The 17,607-nt window shown below is 36.3% G+C and overlaps 1 protein-coding gene across 3 annotated transcripts in view; it reads left to right on the forward strand.

The window, feature by feature from the left end:
* The window catches only part of LRRC39 (leucine rich repeat containing 39), a 365,433-nt gene that overhangs the window by 106,053 nt on the left and 241,773 nt on the right, over positions 1 to 17,607 (forward strand). For all 3 annotated transcript variants that reach the window (XM_044085780.1, XM_044085779.1, XM_044085781.1), the window contains exon 4: positions 807 to 963. In XM_044085780.1, the coding sequence (XP_043941715.1) occupies positions 807 to 963 (157 nt within the window). The remainder of the gene's footprint in view (positions 1 to 806; positions 964 to 17,607) is intronic.

Here is a 17,607-nt window from a genome sequence, read left to right on the forward strand (position 1 = left end):
AATGACTAAGTATCATTAACTCCATGTTTATACAACATTGTAGTTTTAGAAGTTGTTAAATATATATATATATATATATATATATATATATATATATATATATATATATATAAATATACTGTATCTACCCCAAAGTTTTTACCTGTAGTCTTTTTAGTTCTGGACAGAGCTTTAATTATTATTCTGCTCACAGGAAAAAGCCCAATATGTAAAAACTATTTTCATTAGCATCCTAGTAGATTACAACCTACAAAATGTAGAAACAGCCAAAAAGATGTAGCAACAAGATAGAAATTAAACAGATGAACATTGAATGTATAGTAAAAAAGTGTGAAGTGTCACACCCAGAAAAGAAAGGAAGTCATGGTTTGCAGAAAATAAAGAGAACCAAAGAATATATTGTACACAGTGACAAGAAAGTAACAATTAACCAAGTGAGTTGATCACTGCAAAACACAATCAGTGCTTACCTGAAAATGATGTTTGTGTATCTAAGATGAGGTGATTAACAAAGTTAAAGATAGGTGCCAGTCAGCAAATTATCTGTACTGAATCATGTACTATTTACAAAATATGCTGACTTGCAAAAGTTAAATAACATTTTTTGTGGTTAAACAAGTTCTGAATAAATGTACACTGAAAAAAAATCTGTTCATTCTTTGTGTCCTTACAGTTTCTGAGCAATCTTCCTATAGTACATTGACTCTTTCATATGTTGTCCTGCTATATAATGAATACTTGTTTACTTGTGTTATTCTAAAAGGTAGTTATATATATTTTTAACTTCCATGTATTCATCTTTCCAGAAACTTCCATCAGTTTTACTGAAAATGACCTACCTTCAAGAATGGCAACTCCACAGAATTGGACTTGAGAGAATTCCACATTTCATTGGACAGTTTGATAACCTAATTGTTTTGGATTTAGCACGGAATGCCATAAGCCACATTCCTAAGGAAATTGGTGAGTTATTACTATATTTTGTGCAGCGTGTATTAATAACACTTCCCTTTTCTAGCTGATATGCTGGTGGCTAATATCACAGGCTGCATAATGCTTGTTATTTCCTCTTTGCAACCACATAGACACATACCTACGCAGAAGCACACACAAACACATACGTACACATGTTCATACACAAAATATGTATAAACACACAAGCTGCTTGAGAGAGATACCACAAAATATTTAATCTGATGCTGCTGAATTATATAACCACTAAAGGATTAGAATGGTCTCCACCTTATCACAGGGACGTAAACTATTTAGAAGCTATTATTAACCTGAATAAGAGGAAGTGATTAGGGATTTTCTTTATGCCTAACTTAGCATCACAAAGCTTGATTATGTGTTATATAGCTTTAATGGTGATTAAGGCCTATGCATTTTCTTCAAATAGTTATAAGTCATAGTGAAATGCTAGATATTTACTCATGGAGAAATACCTTTGCTAAATGGATGCCTAGAACACATTGCTATACAGCTGCTATATTTTAAGCAGAAACATAATACATTAATAGCAACCTCTAGCAATGTTCACTTTTTTAAAAGTTTTAATGTTATACTACTAATATAATAGAGACCTCAATTAATGTCCAAGTGCCTCTTTGTCCGGGAAAAGTATATTAAGTCAATTTAAGTAAGAATATTTAACTTATGCTTCCATATCAGTGTTTGGAGCCCTGCCATTGTTCAGTCACACATTGAGAATACCGAAATATATATTTAATGAAGAATAAGGTACAAACGTTAATATTCTAATCATACAAAAACAGGACACAGGAAAAGCGACAATGTAGATTTAAATGAAATGCCACATCTTCATTGGCTAAGATGCAAAACACCATAACTGAAACATGTAAAATATACAACTGTAGCACTGTAAAACAGCCCAAGGAACCATCTTATAAAACAGTATAAAGCAAGGCTCTGCCTCCATGCTGTGCTCCCTCTAAATACTACCTCCAATGTTATACAAACTTGGAAGTGAGGGATGTTATGAAAGGTAAAAGCAAATTTATACAACTTTACTTAGATTTTTTTGTGCACAGACAGGCAGGCATCAAAGAAATAAAATTAGAGAATGAATTTAGTTTCAGAGTCCCATAATAAATTGAAGAAGGAATGAAGCAAAGCAATGTTATTTTTAAATTAACTGAAACTATTTAGAAAATGAGTTAGCAAATTACAGCTCCAAATGTAAGATAACAAAACATTATTGATGTTTTATGACTCTTGATATTAAACTATATTTAAGTTAACTGAAATAGTATTTATTGATTTTATATAAACAGTTTTGTTTACAAAGCTGTTAATTCTATCTTAGCCAAAAATAGCATATGTTGCCCCATGTTTTATGAATTTTAGTTACTTGAAAGTTATCCCTTGAGTGAAATCTAACAGGAACAGTTTATCAACTGTAGATGTTATATAGTCTTTTACAATTTAAATGTAGTAATTTATACATCCAGAAAAGTTTAAGACAGTCTTCTTGATTGGCCTCACTTGCATTTAGGACATCATTACCTGCATATTGCAGAGGCTTTACAGGTTTGCAAAGAGAAGTGACTCCATTAATGAAAGGTGAAAAGGCCTTTTACCATGAAAACATCTTATGGCACATATCTGGTAGGATAGTAAACCAAAAGATTTGCTTTACATAGTTTTGGAACAACACATCTTTTAACAATTCTTAAAATACTATTTGAATATGACTGCATTAGTGAGGGTCAAAACTAGGTCATATGGTTTAAGTTAATATCTGTTAGATTTATAACTTGCTGAGTGAACCTTATCAAGGAATCCAGTACCATAGTTTGACCCGTAGCTGTGATCAACAATTGAAATGTTGTTTTAAGAGGAAAACACAGTGGTCTAATTGAATATGAGCATTTTTTGCCATTGTCTCTAAAATGGGCAATAAAATGCATAAAAATGCTAAGACATTGTTATTTCAACAGCTTTCTGGACTGCCATAATATTATATATCAGATCAGCATTATGCATTTTGTAGTTTATATGTTGATAATATATCAACTAAAGAACATAGGAATTCCTCCAAAAGTAATTATTACTAATTATAAAAAAATTTAATCCAATCAATCTCAACTTCTACAAAATCTGTACATAAAGGTCAAGATTGAATAAGACTGAATGAAATAGTTATTCTGGACAAATAAGATTAAACAAAAATGGTTATCCAAAAACCTGTAAACTGTCCTCCAGATATTTCAAAGAGTTATGTTGCAAATCATCAACTATCTTCTAGTTGTACCTGCTCTGGTAGAGTTTTAATTGAATCTAGAACAGAAGCTTCTGTTTAAAAAAGGGATAATTAATGCAGCATATAAAATATTGCATGACAGCTGTAGGAATCAATCAGAGGAGGTTAGAAAAGATTGGGAAGAGGGACTGGATGAGCAATTCACAAAGAAACAATGGGAAGATAAATGTATGTCTCCCAAATATGCAACAAAATCTAGAAGATTTAGGATTTTTGTTTGAAGTATTTGCATAGGTATTTTTATACCCCAAGCAGACTCCAAAGAATTTTTCCTCAGGAAGATGGCAAAAGTTGGAGGCATGATGAGGAAGAAAGAGGTAACTGGGAACATATGTTTTGGGAGTGGGATGACATGGCAGACTTTAAAAATTCCCTACAGAGTAGTCTGTCAGAAATACTGGGTAGGCAGATGGGCGTAACTAAGGAAATATTTTTTGAGCTGGGATGCAGGATCTTAATTGCCTAGACATAGTAAAGCCTTGTTCATAGGTTCATAGGTTGGTACTAGGCTATTGGCCCTAGGGCCTGTACAAGCCTAGCCATAACAATTCCCTGGCTATTTCTTCCCACAGTATTTACTTCCCTTAAGTTTAATTCTGGTAGCTGCCAAAAAACAATTATTAGAAAATGGAAATCAAAGTCTAAACCAACTGTATTTGAAAAGGTGAACATTGTAACAGAGATAAAAGAATTGGAAATCAGATCTTTAAAAAAATGGTAGGAGCAAATTACATAGAAAAAAATGGAAACTGTGGGAACAATACGTGCAGAATAATATTTTGAAGGAGGAATAAGGTTTAAGGGAAGGCAAGACTTGATTAATTTATGTAATGTTGGATTTATAACTGTATAAAAGAATATACGTGATGTATAATGTTTGTAACTGTGAACATGTTAACATGCATGTTAACACATCTTATTTTCTTTACTATACACATATGCTTTGCCCATATATTAAGTGATAATCCAGTAAAGGTGTTAAAAACTGACCTCCATTTGTTTCAAAGTATAATGATACAAAACATGAAATTACAATTTATCAGTGAAGGTGATGAAATTCAGATATTTGATTATAGAATGCACCACAATTCCTGGTATCAGAGAAAGGCAGATGAAATTAACTTTTAACCAGCAAAATGCAGACTCCATCTATTCAAATTAAACAAAGATTGGGGGGGGGGCTATGATTTTCCTCACCCCATAAATAAATATTGTACCTCTGAAGTCCTCCTGTCTTAGAGTAAATAGCATAATTATTTCTGTGGTATTTTACTGTGGGGATTTATTTTTTATTTTTATTTTCTGATTGTTGGAATGTTATGCATCCTGATTTTGATGAAGATCATTCAAGAACAATTTATTTATTTATTTTTTTATTTATTTGCAGTTGGTTTACCAGGATAGTCCATTGGGCCTAGAAGAATCCATTTTCAATGGAGTCCTGGGGAGAAAAGCTCCAAAAACAAAACAATAATTACAAACAAAATTACAATCAAAGCTCTTGTTACAGTATGTACAAAAGTACTAGTAGAAACATTGCATTTAAACATACAGTTTCTAAAAAATGGCAATGAAAGTTTTGGTTATACTAATTATAGATAAAATATTTCATTTAACAGAGACAATTTCTGCAATAAACAGTGTTATCATTGTAAATCTAGAGTAGTTGTTTATGCATGGATTGATTCCTGCCAAAACCATGTATGGTTAGTATGTTGATGTTCATGGACGCACTGCAACAACTTTCATATGACTGATAAATGAGTATGCAGAGTAGGTAGAAGTAGGACGGGAGATGAGCAGTTGGGATTCAGATCAGGATGTATCACAACTTACCCAATGTTTGCAGTGAGACAGATAGTTGAGATGAATCTAGAGATGAGAAGAGTGCAAGTGGCTGTTCTTATATTTGAAGAAATCATATGACAAGATTCCAAGGACATGTTTTGGGCAGTCCTGTGGTGGTTTGAAGTCCAAAAAACAGAAGATAAGATTAGTGCAAACTATGTACAGGGGACCCAAATACTGAAGTATGAACAGTGTTCAGTCTAACTAAGGGGTTCCCTGTGGGATTGGGTGTGCTCCGTACTAGTGATGGGCTACATTAGCAAACAGGTTGATGGGGATAGATCAACAAAGTTTTTGTATTTATTTATTGACAAAAAGGGGCAGAATGGAAGTTTAAAGTGTAAACTATATAGTTATGAGAGAAAGAAGGTTAGCATTGCAAGTTATGTAGGGTGGCAGCTAGAGCATTCCCATAGGGAGGCTAGGTATGAATGAAGAGTTTTTTTGAAGGTAGAGTTAGTACGGGTAACACAAATGGGTGATGGTAGGGAGTTCCAGAGTCATGCCAGACTAAAGGATAGAAGATATTTGCCTGGTGGGCAAGCTGGTTTGTGTATTTCAAGAAGATTTTGGTTGTTAGACCTTAGTACTCTGTTGGGTAGATACATTTTAAAGGCAGAGGAGAGGGAGGAACAGATTGAGGGGTTGAAAATAAGCTTGTGGACCAGAGTGAGTTAGGTATAGATAAGGTGGTTGGGTAGTTCTAGCCAATTTAGTTTGTGGAGAGAGGAACAATGGTGAGTAGAGGACCTCTGGCTAGTGGCGAACTTGCCGATTTTGTTGTAACAACATGAGAGTTGATTTTTCAGAGATGATTGTAGATTAGTTAGGAGTGGAGATCCATAGAGAAGGGAGGGGATGAGAAAGGATGTAGAGAGGGTGAGTTTAGTGGAGGGTGTAAGATAATGGTACTGACGGTAGAGCATACCTCATTTTTGATGTTTTTTTTTTTATGTTTAGTTGTATGTGGGAATTAAATTTGAGCTGATCGTCAATTTGGACACCAAGTAGCTTGGTCTCTGATATCAGTTCCAGAGTTGTGTTGTTTTGACTAGAAATACAGAAGGTGTTTGTGCTGAGAGGGGTGGCTTTTGAGGGAGTGAATACCATTAATTTGGTTTTAGAAGCATTGAGTGCTAAGTGATTATTTTTCATCCATTGTTCAGTGGTTGAAAAAGCGTCTTGAGTTAGCTTTAGAAGTGAAGTGGCAGAGCAAGTAATAGTTGAGTCGTCTGCATATTGAATGATGTTTGAGAATGGGATGGAGTTGCGGAAGTCATTAATAAAGATGTTGAAGAGGAGGGGCCTAATATTGAACCTTGTGGAACACCAGTTGGGGTATTAAGGAATGAGGAGGTGGCCTTTTTCCATTTTACTGCTTGATGTCTGTTGGATAAGTAACTGGAGAACCAGTTCAGAGAGGAAAGAGATAGGTTAAGCTTAGAGAGTTTAGCTAGAAGAAGGTTATGGGAGATGGTGTCAAAGGCCTTAGAAAGATCCAGTAGAAGGGTAGAAACAATATGACCAGAGTCTCGGGCTTTATTTACTGTTTCCAGGAAGGAGAGGAGGGCTGTCATAGTGCTGTGGCCTGGTCTGAAGCCATGCTGTGTGGGAGTTAGTAGGTTGTTATCAATGAGGTATGGTAGGAGGTGTAGTTGGATACACTTTTCAAGGAATTTGGAGATGGGAGACAGGATAGCGATGGGACGAAAGTTGGAGACATTGTTAGTGTTACCTCCTTTATGTAAAGGTATGATAAAGGCCTTTTTCCAGATATGGGGAACTGTGCTTTCTTGGATAGAGCGGTTGATTAAAATACTAATGGGGTAGGCAATGTCTTCAGCAGCTATGCTGAGGAATTGTGAAGGAATATTATCGGGAGCATTTGAACCAGACTTCAGTTTTAGAAGGAGTATTTTTATGGTAGAAGTGGATATGGGTTTTAGTGAGAAGTGTGGAGAGTGGGGGGAGGCGATATTTGGAGGTGGGAGAGATGAGGAGTGAGGAAGAGTGGAGTAGGTGGTGAAGGTTGTAGAATTGGAAGATGGGATAGGTAGTGAACTAGTGTTTGAAGGTGGAAGGTAGGAAGATGAGTGTGGGGATGGTTTAGAGGGAGTGGAGATGTCGGAGAAAGATGAGGTTAGTTTGGAAATAGAATCAATGAAGAAGGAGTTAAATTGAGTAGCCAGGTCTATGTCCAGAGCATTTGGATCGGGAATGGGGATGTCTGGTTTACTGGGATTAAGGAGAGTGGAGATACTTTTCCAGAATTTTTGAGGGTTTGTTTTATTGTTGTTTTGGAGTAAAAGAAGTAGTTTTGTCTGTCAGTGGTGATGAGTTTCTTTACTTTATTTCAAAGTGTTTTGTATTCGTTGTAGATGAGGGGGCTTTATTTTTATGGTAATGGGTCCAGAGTTTGTCTCTTTGCCGCATTGTAACAAGTGTATTTTTTGTAAGCCATGGGGCAGTTTTGTTTTTTATTCTATTTGTTCTTAGGGGAGCATGATGGTTTAAGAGGTTTAAGAAGGTAGTGTTGAAATGGGTGACTGCATTATCTAGAGGAAGTGATTTTAGAGTATTCCAATTTATTGCCTTTAGAGAGTTAATGAAAGCTGTCTTTATCTTGATATATCATTCTATTACCATTTTATATGCATGCTCTGCATATTTATTCTGTTCATATTAAGAGTTTAAGAGTATTTAACAGTTTAATAAACATGAAATTGTAGTTCCATAATGAAATACTCCTAGTATAGGAAATATATCTTGTCCAATATTTGTTATGAAATATCAAATTAATCAATCAGTTGATACTTTTGACTTCATATTAATTTTCCCAGCCATCTCATGTTTAACTTCCCAAAGACTTTGTCATTTACTTCCCATTATTAGTTTCCACATTTCCCTCACCATTACTTCCTTTTTCTATGGCACAGTACCACAGAGGTTAGCATTCCTGCATTGCAGTGCTTGATTTTAAGTATGGTTCATGACTAGGTACCTTCTGGGTAGAGTCTGCACATCCCTTTCCATTTCACTGGGGTCTTGTGTGGTACTCTAGTTTCCTCATTCTTCCCAAAGATATACCTTAAGTATATTTACAATCCTCTAAATTGTCCTTGGATGTATGTATTGTGTGTGACCTAACTGCATTGTGCCTCAGGCCCACTGAGTGCCAGGCTAGGCTCTACCCCCTCCCCCACACACGCATACATACACTATTGAACTTGATTAAAGAGGTAACTAGAGGATGAATGCATATCCATATAAAGTGACAAGTGTGCCACTTTATTTAATGGTATTAACTGTTTTAGGCTATTGGTCTTCTTGAGTCCTCAATACACTGCACCCAGGCAAAGTTTGTGAATTCAATCAAAATTCCTTAATCAGAGATTTAGATTTACACCAAGAAAGGCATGTTTATTTTCACAAAATGGAACCAAAGTTTCACTCAAAGCAAAATGTAAAACATAAGTCAAAATAATTCAGTCCTTTTAATAGTAGCTGTTTCTAATAGTATTTGAACTAACACAGTCTGTTTCAACTTCTTGAGGCTTTTTTCCTGATAAATCCTCAACCACATTACCAATACTTTTCAGTCTCTCTTTATGTAGGGATATCATACATTTTTTTTCAAAAATAACCAATTTGCCATTGATGTCAGGTTCTGAGTTACCAAAATAAATCTTCAAAGGCTTTTATAGTCATAGTGTTCTTTCAAATTACAGAAAAGTACTTATAGCTGTTTTCCTGGTTCGCTACGACTACTTCTACTCCTCTTTAGTTTCAGTCCAACTCCTCAGCTCAGACTACTGCAGCCTATTCCACTGCTGTTCCAACACTCCTTTCTAAATCTAAGGCAGGCAAAGAGCATCAAGTATAGCTTATTAGACAGATTGACTCTGTTAGCCTTAAGGAAGTCAGGACCCAGGAGTTTGAATTAGCGCTTCTGGTGTTCCGCTGTAGGTAAGTGTGTATGTGTGAGTGTATTTGTGAGGAGGATTGCTGTTTGTAAGTGTGTGTTGCGACTGTGGTGTGTGTGTGTGTGTGTGTGTGTGTGTGTGTGTGAGGGACTGTACTTTGTGGGTGTGAATTTGCCTTGTGTGTCTGTTTGTGCGATCTCGGAGTTAGAATATTAAAGTAGGGGGGTGTGGGGGGTGCAGGGTGGCTTGCCCCCCTGGCTATCTCTAGTGTAGGGTGTTGAGTTTGGTAGTGTGGGGTAGTTGTGTGTGTGTTTTTGTGTGTTATGTCTGTGTTGTAAAGTTATGTGGTTTTCGGTGTTCTGGGGTTTCGTTGTTTTGAGTTTGGGTGTTTTTGTCTTTCGTTGTTACGACGTAGACCCATATATATATATATATATATATATATATATATATATATATAATATATGTTTACTGATTTTTGCCAAACAGGATTAATGCCGATGTGCATAACTTAGACAACAAATGATAGACATTATACATGTCGGCACACTACTACGCATATGCTGAGAATGAATCATGGCCCAAGGCCCATGCAAAAATGTTTGCACCCTCCACACTCCTTGCTAATTATATATACTAATTTTAAGAAAAGGGAAAATTTGCCAACCCCAAGAGTCATCTGATCTGCTGATTAGAAAAATGTTAACCAAAGCACACAAGTAGTGGAACATATCTATATATATTTGCAGACACACACGCATGGTTCTACTAAAGCTCTTCAAAGTCTCTGTGCCTGAAATACATTATTCTGAAAACAGTTTGCTAAAGGTATAGTAGAATTAGTAGAATAATACATTTGTCAATAAAACAGCAAGCTCAAATACACGTCTGACAAAAAAAAAAATCACATGTTCTATTGATGGAGGTAAGACCCTCAGCACTTCCTGACATGGAAAATGTTCCCACATTCCTGTACATATGTATTCTAACTCCAAGGTCACCTTACCTTGGAGAAAATCTAACATAGGTTTTTGTGGTTTAAACAGATTGCAGTTGCTCCAGTGCACTGCAGCTTTGAAATGAGAAGAATTAGCTGGGGTTGGGAGGATGTAGAAAGGTTTGCTTCCTGCAAAGCTACATCACAGATCAACATGAGGTCTACCTCCAGTTAGATTAAAAGTAATATTTTAGCTTGTTATTATCTGGTATACTGCACATTCATGTCTCTTACTGCTATTGCTTTTAGAAGGTGCATTTTAAAAATAACTTACATCCATATTACTTTTTTAACATACTTTTCTCTCAACTATTGTTTGCCAAACATCAGGTGTCTCATTACTCAGCCAGCTTATTCATCCCCTTTCAGAAAAAGTCAGTTGCACAAGCCATCATAAGGGCAACCATATATAATTTTTTTTGTATTTTGGCTCTACCCACCCCCTTGGTTGATGTGACCACCTCTATCACCACAGGGTATCCTGTGCCCTCTTCTTGAATTATTGCAGCTACACAGTGACGTGGGTTTTAATCACTGTCTTGTGAATTCCAAGCCAACATCCCTGGTCCCAGCATTTTCAGTGCCTCACAAGCTTCCAGTTGCAAATCAGTGAGTGTCTAAACCAAAGCCATTATTTTGCTCCTCCCCAAGATGTGAGAGCTGGCAATAGCCATTCATTCTTACCTGCCTGCTCAACTCTTCCAGTGTCTGAGCTACTATTCAAACTTGGATCATCTGGTCTTAGTCAGAGTGTCACTGTATGAGTCAGAGTGTCACTGTATGCCACAGAGACAGGCACATGCCAGCTTACTAAAATATTTTCATTCCAACTTGTTTCAGGCAGAGTGACTTTCAAGAAGTGTACAAGAACTTGTGCGCGTGCGTGCGCGTGTGTGCATGCGTGTGTGTGTATGTAGGCGTGTGTGTGTGTGTGTGTGTGTGTGTGCGTATGTGTGCACATGCGTGTGCGTGCGTGTGGATGTAAGATAGAGATGCTGTTCTTTACCCTGCTTTGGTTGTTGTATCTCATTCTGAGAGCATGCCAACTGACACAGAGAGGGGAGAGAGATTCTCTCCTTTGATTTATGTCTCTAACTTTGAAACTATGAAGCAAGTTATTATCATCAAGGAGCATCTGTCACCATCATCTTTAGTTCCTCCAGTCTAACTTCTTCCTTCGCATCCCTGATGGAAATTGTTTACCTGATTCATCTTTAACAAAAAATATATATATTCTATGACTGTATTATTAAATCATCTTTAATATTTATTATTACAGAGTTATTGTTGTTGTGTCTTTCGGCTTTTCCTGGTTAGGGGACGCCGCAGCGGAACTCTGGTCCACTAATGATTGGCAGTAGATTTTTACGTGCTGACTTGCCGGGCCTGACACACAACCTTCAGTGAAGGAACTCCCATTCATGCATGTCACCACACAGAAGACGCTCTAACTGAGAATCGAACGGGGCAACGTCTTACTGTGAGGCAACAACTCTACTGCAGCATGCTACCCCTAAATAGAAATCTTATTTTAGGCTAGATGTCCTCTGCTACAGCAGCAGCCTGTCTCTTTACAGAATTTGGTGTTACATCTTAAAAGTTATTCTGGTTGTTTTATATCATGTGTCTGTGACTTACTGTTATGTCTACAAAGTTATTCTGTCTACCTTTTTCTTCCGTCTGTAATTGCTTCTTTCAGTTTGCTGGTAAAACGTCTTTCTTTCCCAGTAATGTGGATTTCTGAGCACACTATCCTTATGATCACCAGAGAATACAGATATAATGTATATCGTGTTACTGGTCCTATGTATTTTACTCAAATTATATTCACTGAAAAAAGAATAACTGAATCCTACTTACAAATCTTTTCAGTGATCTTCTTTTGTCTGTCTGGAGGAGTATTCTCCAGCTACCTCTTGTTGTGGGGGTAGAACGTTCTTATCTCTTAAATATTTAATATTTGAAAGGTCTGGTTTGATGTTGTAACACTTTGATGTAGTGTACATACTATGATGTAACACTTTGATGTAGGGTACATACTATGATGTAACACTTTGATGTAGGGTACATACTATGATGTAACACTTTGATGTAGGGTACGTACTATGATGTAACACTTTGATGTAGGGTGCATACTATGAATTAACATTTTGATATAGAGTACATACTATGATGTAAAACTTTGAGGTAGAGTACATAATATGATGTTAACACTTTGAGGTAGAGTACATACTATAATGTTGTAAAACACTGATGCAGAATATCTACCATGATGATGTAATGCTTTGATGTACAGTACATTTTGTTGGGTGTGCTTTCAGTTGTCCCCAAGGCTCAGTGAACAGAAGTCACAGAATCACACTTCTCTGAATTTCACATCACATCAGGCTACTGTTAATGTTCCTTGGGTTGTTTGTGTTTCTCTTACAGCTTATCTGGCATCTTTCCCCAACATATTCACCTGTTTAGTTTGTAGTTATGTTCCTCACTTTTTCCTTTTATCTGCAGCATTTTAACACACATTGATACACACACACACACACACACACACACACACACACACACACACACACACACACACACACACACACACTTTATTGCTTCATTATCTCCTTAAAAGGATGCCCTCTCCCTCCCCACATAACAAGACCATGTGTGGTAAAATCCTCTCTCTTCTACAGATGCAAATATTTTCTTATGCTCATTTACATTTTGCCTGGATGTCTCTTTTTTTCAAATATGGTGCTTTCTGTGGAACACTAACATATTATTATTTTATCAGGATTCATTTAACCTTACAGAGCATCCTATGAAAAGTGAAACATGCACCTGGCATCTTGGTTATTGTTGACTGCACTGAGATATGTGATGCAATTTTTGTTTTAAACTGAACTATTCTATTTCCAACATACTCTGTGTCATAGGATATATGTAGATAGTTTGTCCCATTGAGATCTAAAGTAATGCACTTGAGAAGCAAAAGTCCAATCAATGAGCATAAAAATAGATGGGCAGCTCTTAACAGCTAATGGAGAAAAACTCACTGAAAAGCATTTCCTGACAAAACACTTTTGTTTTTTTTTTTTGTTTTTTTTTTTGTGAACACTGACATGTATACTTTAAATGCAATAGTTGACCAAAATTCTGAGGAGTAGAATTTCCACTGAAATGTCCTATAACCACTAACAAAAATAGCAAGCTATGATCAGTGCCAAGAATCTGCAGGTAAAGTAAATATAATTGAATCTGGATTCATTCTGTTTAAATAAGTTGATTACCTGTTAACCTAATCCACCTATTCATTTTATCAGGTAAGAGGAAATTAGCCATACTAAGAGTTGGGTTCATACCTCTCAAGTTGCACACATGGAAAATAGGAACAAAGGCTCTTTAAAAATGGCAATATGCAGCTAAAAATCTGGATATTTAACTGGCATGAAATTTGAATACCAGATAATATATAATTCTTCCCGCTTCCTGTAGGAATGACGGATACTATTCAGAAACGCATTTAAAAAACAGAGAGTGACAAAAATTATGGAAAAATATAAGCACATTATCAAAGAGACAGTGTAAAATCAGTTGGCTTTAATGAACTGTATCACAAAATTCTACCTTACATTTATTTAGTTTTGTTTCAGAAAAAGGGAGCTGTCAGATGTGTGTCCTCTTTCTTTTAAATTATTGTTGCCACTAGTATGATGGTCATGTGGTATGGTTTTCTGTGTACTAGAAAGCATCAAATATTACATGTGATTGCGGAGGGTGTTGAAAATTGTGTGAAGGGTAAATCACACCTGAAAACAGGAACGTAACTCCAAATGTATGGACAGCCTAAATCAGGCCTGAAAATGAGAACATTCCTCCAAAACAGGAATATTTGAAAGGTGTGGTTTGGTTAAAAGCATCTAGCAGATGTTCTTTGGTATGTCTTGTTCGCCCTTGTTTGGTGAAATAAACCTCCTTCATTGATTCAGGCCTGCAGCTTCAAATCCCTATCTCAGAGGTTTCTGAAGTACTATCTTTTTAGAAGGGCTTTCTGAAATCCTAGAAGGAATTTTAACAATCTTTTATTTTGCCTTTTTAATTACAACTTTCACACCACTGTATTCTGGGGTTGCATTATCTGTACTGCTTCTTGTCATCTGTTTGCTGTTTGTTTACTTTTAAATACAAAAGTCCCTAGTGAACAGGTACTTGAAAGTGTTTTGTCATGCTTTTGTGACTTACCTGCTACAACACCATATGTGGTACATAAAGTGTCTATCTGTATCTTCATTGTATCAACAAATATTTTCAGGCATTTAAAAAAAAATCAACTTTGTAAAATTTGTTTTACTCACACCAATAACACTAACGTTTAACACTGATCTTTAACCTCAGTGATATCAACTGAGGGAAAAATGTGTGAGGCATCCAAAGACTTTAAAGGACTCAAGTTGCACATCCACAGAGAGGTTCCCATTAAGGTCTATGGGCAAACACTTTTTATGATATCACAGAGAAAAATGCTAAATTTATTTTGCCATGCTTTCAGTAAAAAGTTTACAAAGCTTTTTATTAAAAAATGGTTCAAATAAATACAGATCCACTTCTGGAAAATGTCTTACAGCATTTAACTCACCAGATGCCACAATGAAGTACCTTATAACACCAAAACACTAATAAAAAGTGAAAAGCAAGGAAAATAGGCAACATTGGTGATAGGTATTCGAGAAATACAGTGTAAGGTCAGAGAGAAATGTTGTTCCAAAGTTTCACATTAGGTGAACAATATTTTCATTGTTGCATACCTACAGTGTGACAAAGGACAGAGCAAATCTTACCTTTAAATATAATATTAAAAAATACTGCAGGGTAAAAGTGAAACCTGACTGCTCTTAAAGTAATCTTGTACATGAAGACGTTAATACCGCATGAAAGCATAAAGGCAGATGCTGTGCATTACTGAAATAAAGATACACTTTGTTTCTGAAAGTTAGTGTAGGCTTTAATTTTGCTGCATTTTTGTATATTAATAAAAAGTATATTTCTTTTTTCCCTCAAAAGACTAAATGTAGAATAATACAAACATCAAGTATCTAAACTGTATAGTTGGATACTCTGGTTCAAATTGCATTTGCTAAAAGAGTTCAGTATAGATTGTAGCATGAACAATGTTCCAATAATTCTCTTGGCTCCTAGATTCAGAGAGATAAAGTTATGGCCCTGATGCGTCAGGACTGATTAGCAACCTGAGCACTGAAGAGACCATAAAGGAGTGAATGAACAAGTGAATGAGATCAGAACAGACTGATGAGGCCCCATATGGAGCCTCTAAGTTGTAACAGAAGACTTAACTTTTCATGAACCTAGACAGGATGATAGCAAGTTATAGGAGAGTAACTGTGGTGTAGCATAGATATCAGAAACCAGACAACAAAGAATAAAAAGCTTGGTGTTTGCTCCTGAGAAAATGAAATGAACATTTAACAGTATTTTAAGTAACTCAAAGGAGTCTTTTAGTATCTGAAAAATCACAAGATGTCCAGATCAGCAACATACTGGAACTTTTCTAATTACAACTTTCACATCATTGTATTTTGGGGTTGCATTATCTGTGCTGCTTCTTGTCATCTGTTTGTTTGTTTACTTTTAAATACTTGAATATCAGAGTACTAAGATTCAGCGTGAACGCTTTTTTCATATAGAAAGTAATAGGTTCATTAAGAATGTATTGAAGAGCTTTGGAGTCAGGTGCAGTTTGGAGTATAGGAATGCATGGAACAGATATAGATACTTGTAGTGACGTGAAAGTAAGGGGCTTTTAATAGAAATGGATCTGCAAGATATCTGCACATATGAAAACAGGCAGATTGGATGCACCAGATAATGCACAATTGAAATTAGCTCTATGGTTGAGTATTTCAGTTTCATATACTTTTATTCATGTGCACTTTACATATTGTTTTATCATCAGTCAACTTTCAGCTGCCTGTCAATGTTTCATTGTCTTTGTGCTATCCAGAAATATTTTTTGTTTTTGTTCTCATACTCATGTTCCCTTAGAACATCTGAAAATGAGTATTATTGTATTTCTAGTACGTTGCTGTTGTTGTTGTGTCTTTCGGCTTTTCCCGGTTAGGGGTCGCCACAGTGGAACTCCGATCCGCTAATGATTGGCAGTTGATTTTTACATACCGAGTTGCCAGCCCTGACGCACAACCTTCAATGAAGGTACGTCCATTCACGCATGTCTCCACGCAGAAGACGCTCTAGCTGAGAATCGAACTGGACAGCATCTTACTGTGAGGCGACAACGCTACTGCAGCACCACCACCGCAGTATTATTGTATTTCTAAAATGAGTCAACTCCATTTGTTTCTTTTTCTCTGCTACTTCGTGTTATTCATTCTATAGCCAGGCAGCTAAGTAACAGTCTGATTTTCATGCTGACACATTTATTTTGTTTTATTTCTGATAATGATAATATATACTAGAAATATTATTGTATTTCTACGAAGTAGCAGAGAAACAGAAACAAATGGAGTTGACTGATTTTGAGAAAGACCAGGCAGCACCTTGGCACAAAGGCAGATTGCATTGGTTCAAGCTGCATCATTCCTTAAAGTGGGATTTTCAAAGCCCTGCAGGACAAGTTGCACCAGAATAAGTATAGCTGTCAGATTTAGTACCATAAGTATTTACCTAACACTTTGTTCTCTACATCACTAGACCTCTCAGTGGCACTTTAGAAGGTGAGCTGTGCATACAGCAATATTATACCTGAATCAGACAGTGAGACAGCAATCCGTCTCTGCTAGGTTATCCAGTCAAATAGTGAGTAGGACTCGAACAAGGATAGAAGCAACATTTATTAAATAAAAATAGACAAGAAAAGTCTAAAAAGTATGGTAAGCGCTTTCATCTGCGTTTGCAGACTTCATCATTATACAACAATCCCCCATTAATATTCTAAAATGTGCATGCTGATTGGTCAGCATGCACGTTGTAAATCAGAGTTATACTAATGGAAAAAGGTCCGGTTGCCCGGACTTTTTCCATTAGAATAACTTTTTTTAAAGCAACAGAGAACGCAAGATCTCTGTTGCTTTTTACACACTGTCTCGCTATGTTAAACGAGTTTAACATAGCAGGACAGCTTTTTAAAAAGTGACGGAGATCTTCCTTTCTCCGTTGCTTTTTTTATAGATGTCTCACTATGTTAAACTCCTTTGTAAAAAGCAATGGAGATCTTGCTTTCTCCATGGCTTTTGCCCACAGCTCTGATGTACTGCGTAAGCATACGCATGCGCAGTACATCAGAACTGCCGCAGAATACCAGACAGTTGCGGAAGGGCAGCAAGGAGGCATTATACAATGCCATTATTTAAGAAAAGTAATTATTTTTTCTCTTAAATGATGTTATTGTATAATAGCAATAACCCACTTCTGGGTGTAGGTAATGCTGGATTTACCCACGGTTGTCTTTGTTTGGCCACTTGGGCTTCGCCCTTGTGACCAAACCACACCAACCATAGGTAAATCCAGCATTACCCACACCCAGGTGTGGGTTA

The sequence above is a fragment of the Protopterus annectens genome, chromosome 10.part0, assembly GCF_019279795.1.
Source record: "Protopterus annectens isolate FY-2018-M chromosome 10.part0, PAN1.0, whole genome shotgun sequence".
NCBI lineage: Eukaryota > Metazoa > Chordata > Ceratodontiformes > Protopteridae > Protopterus > Protopterus annectens.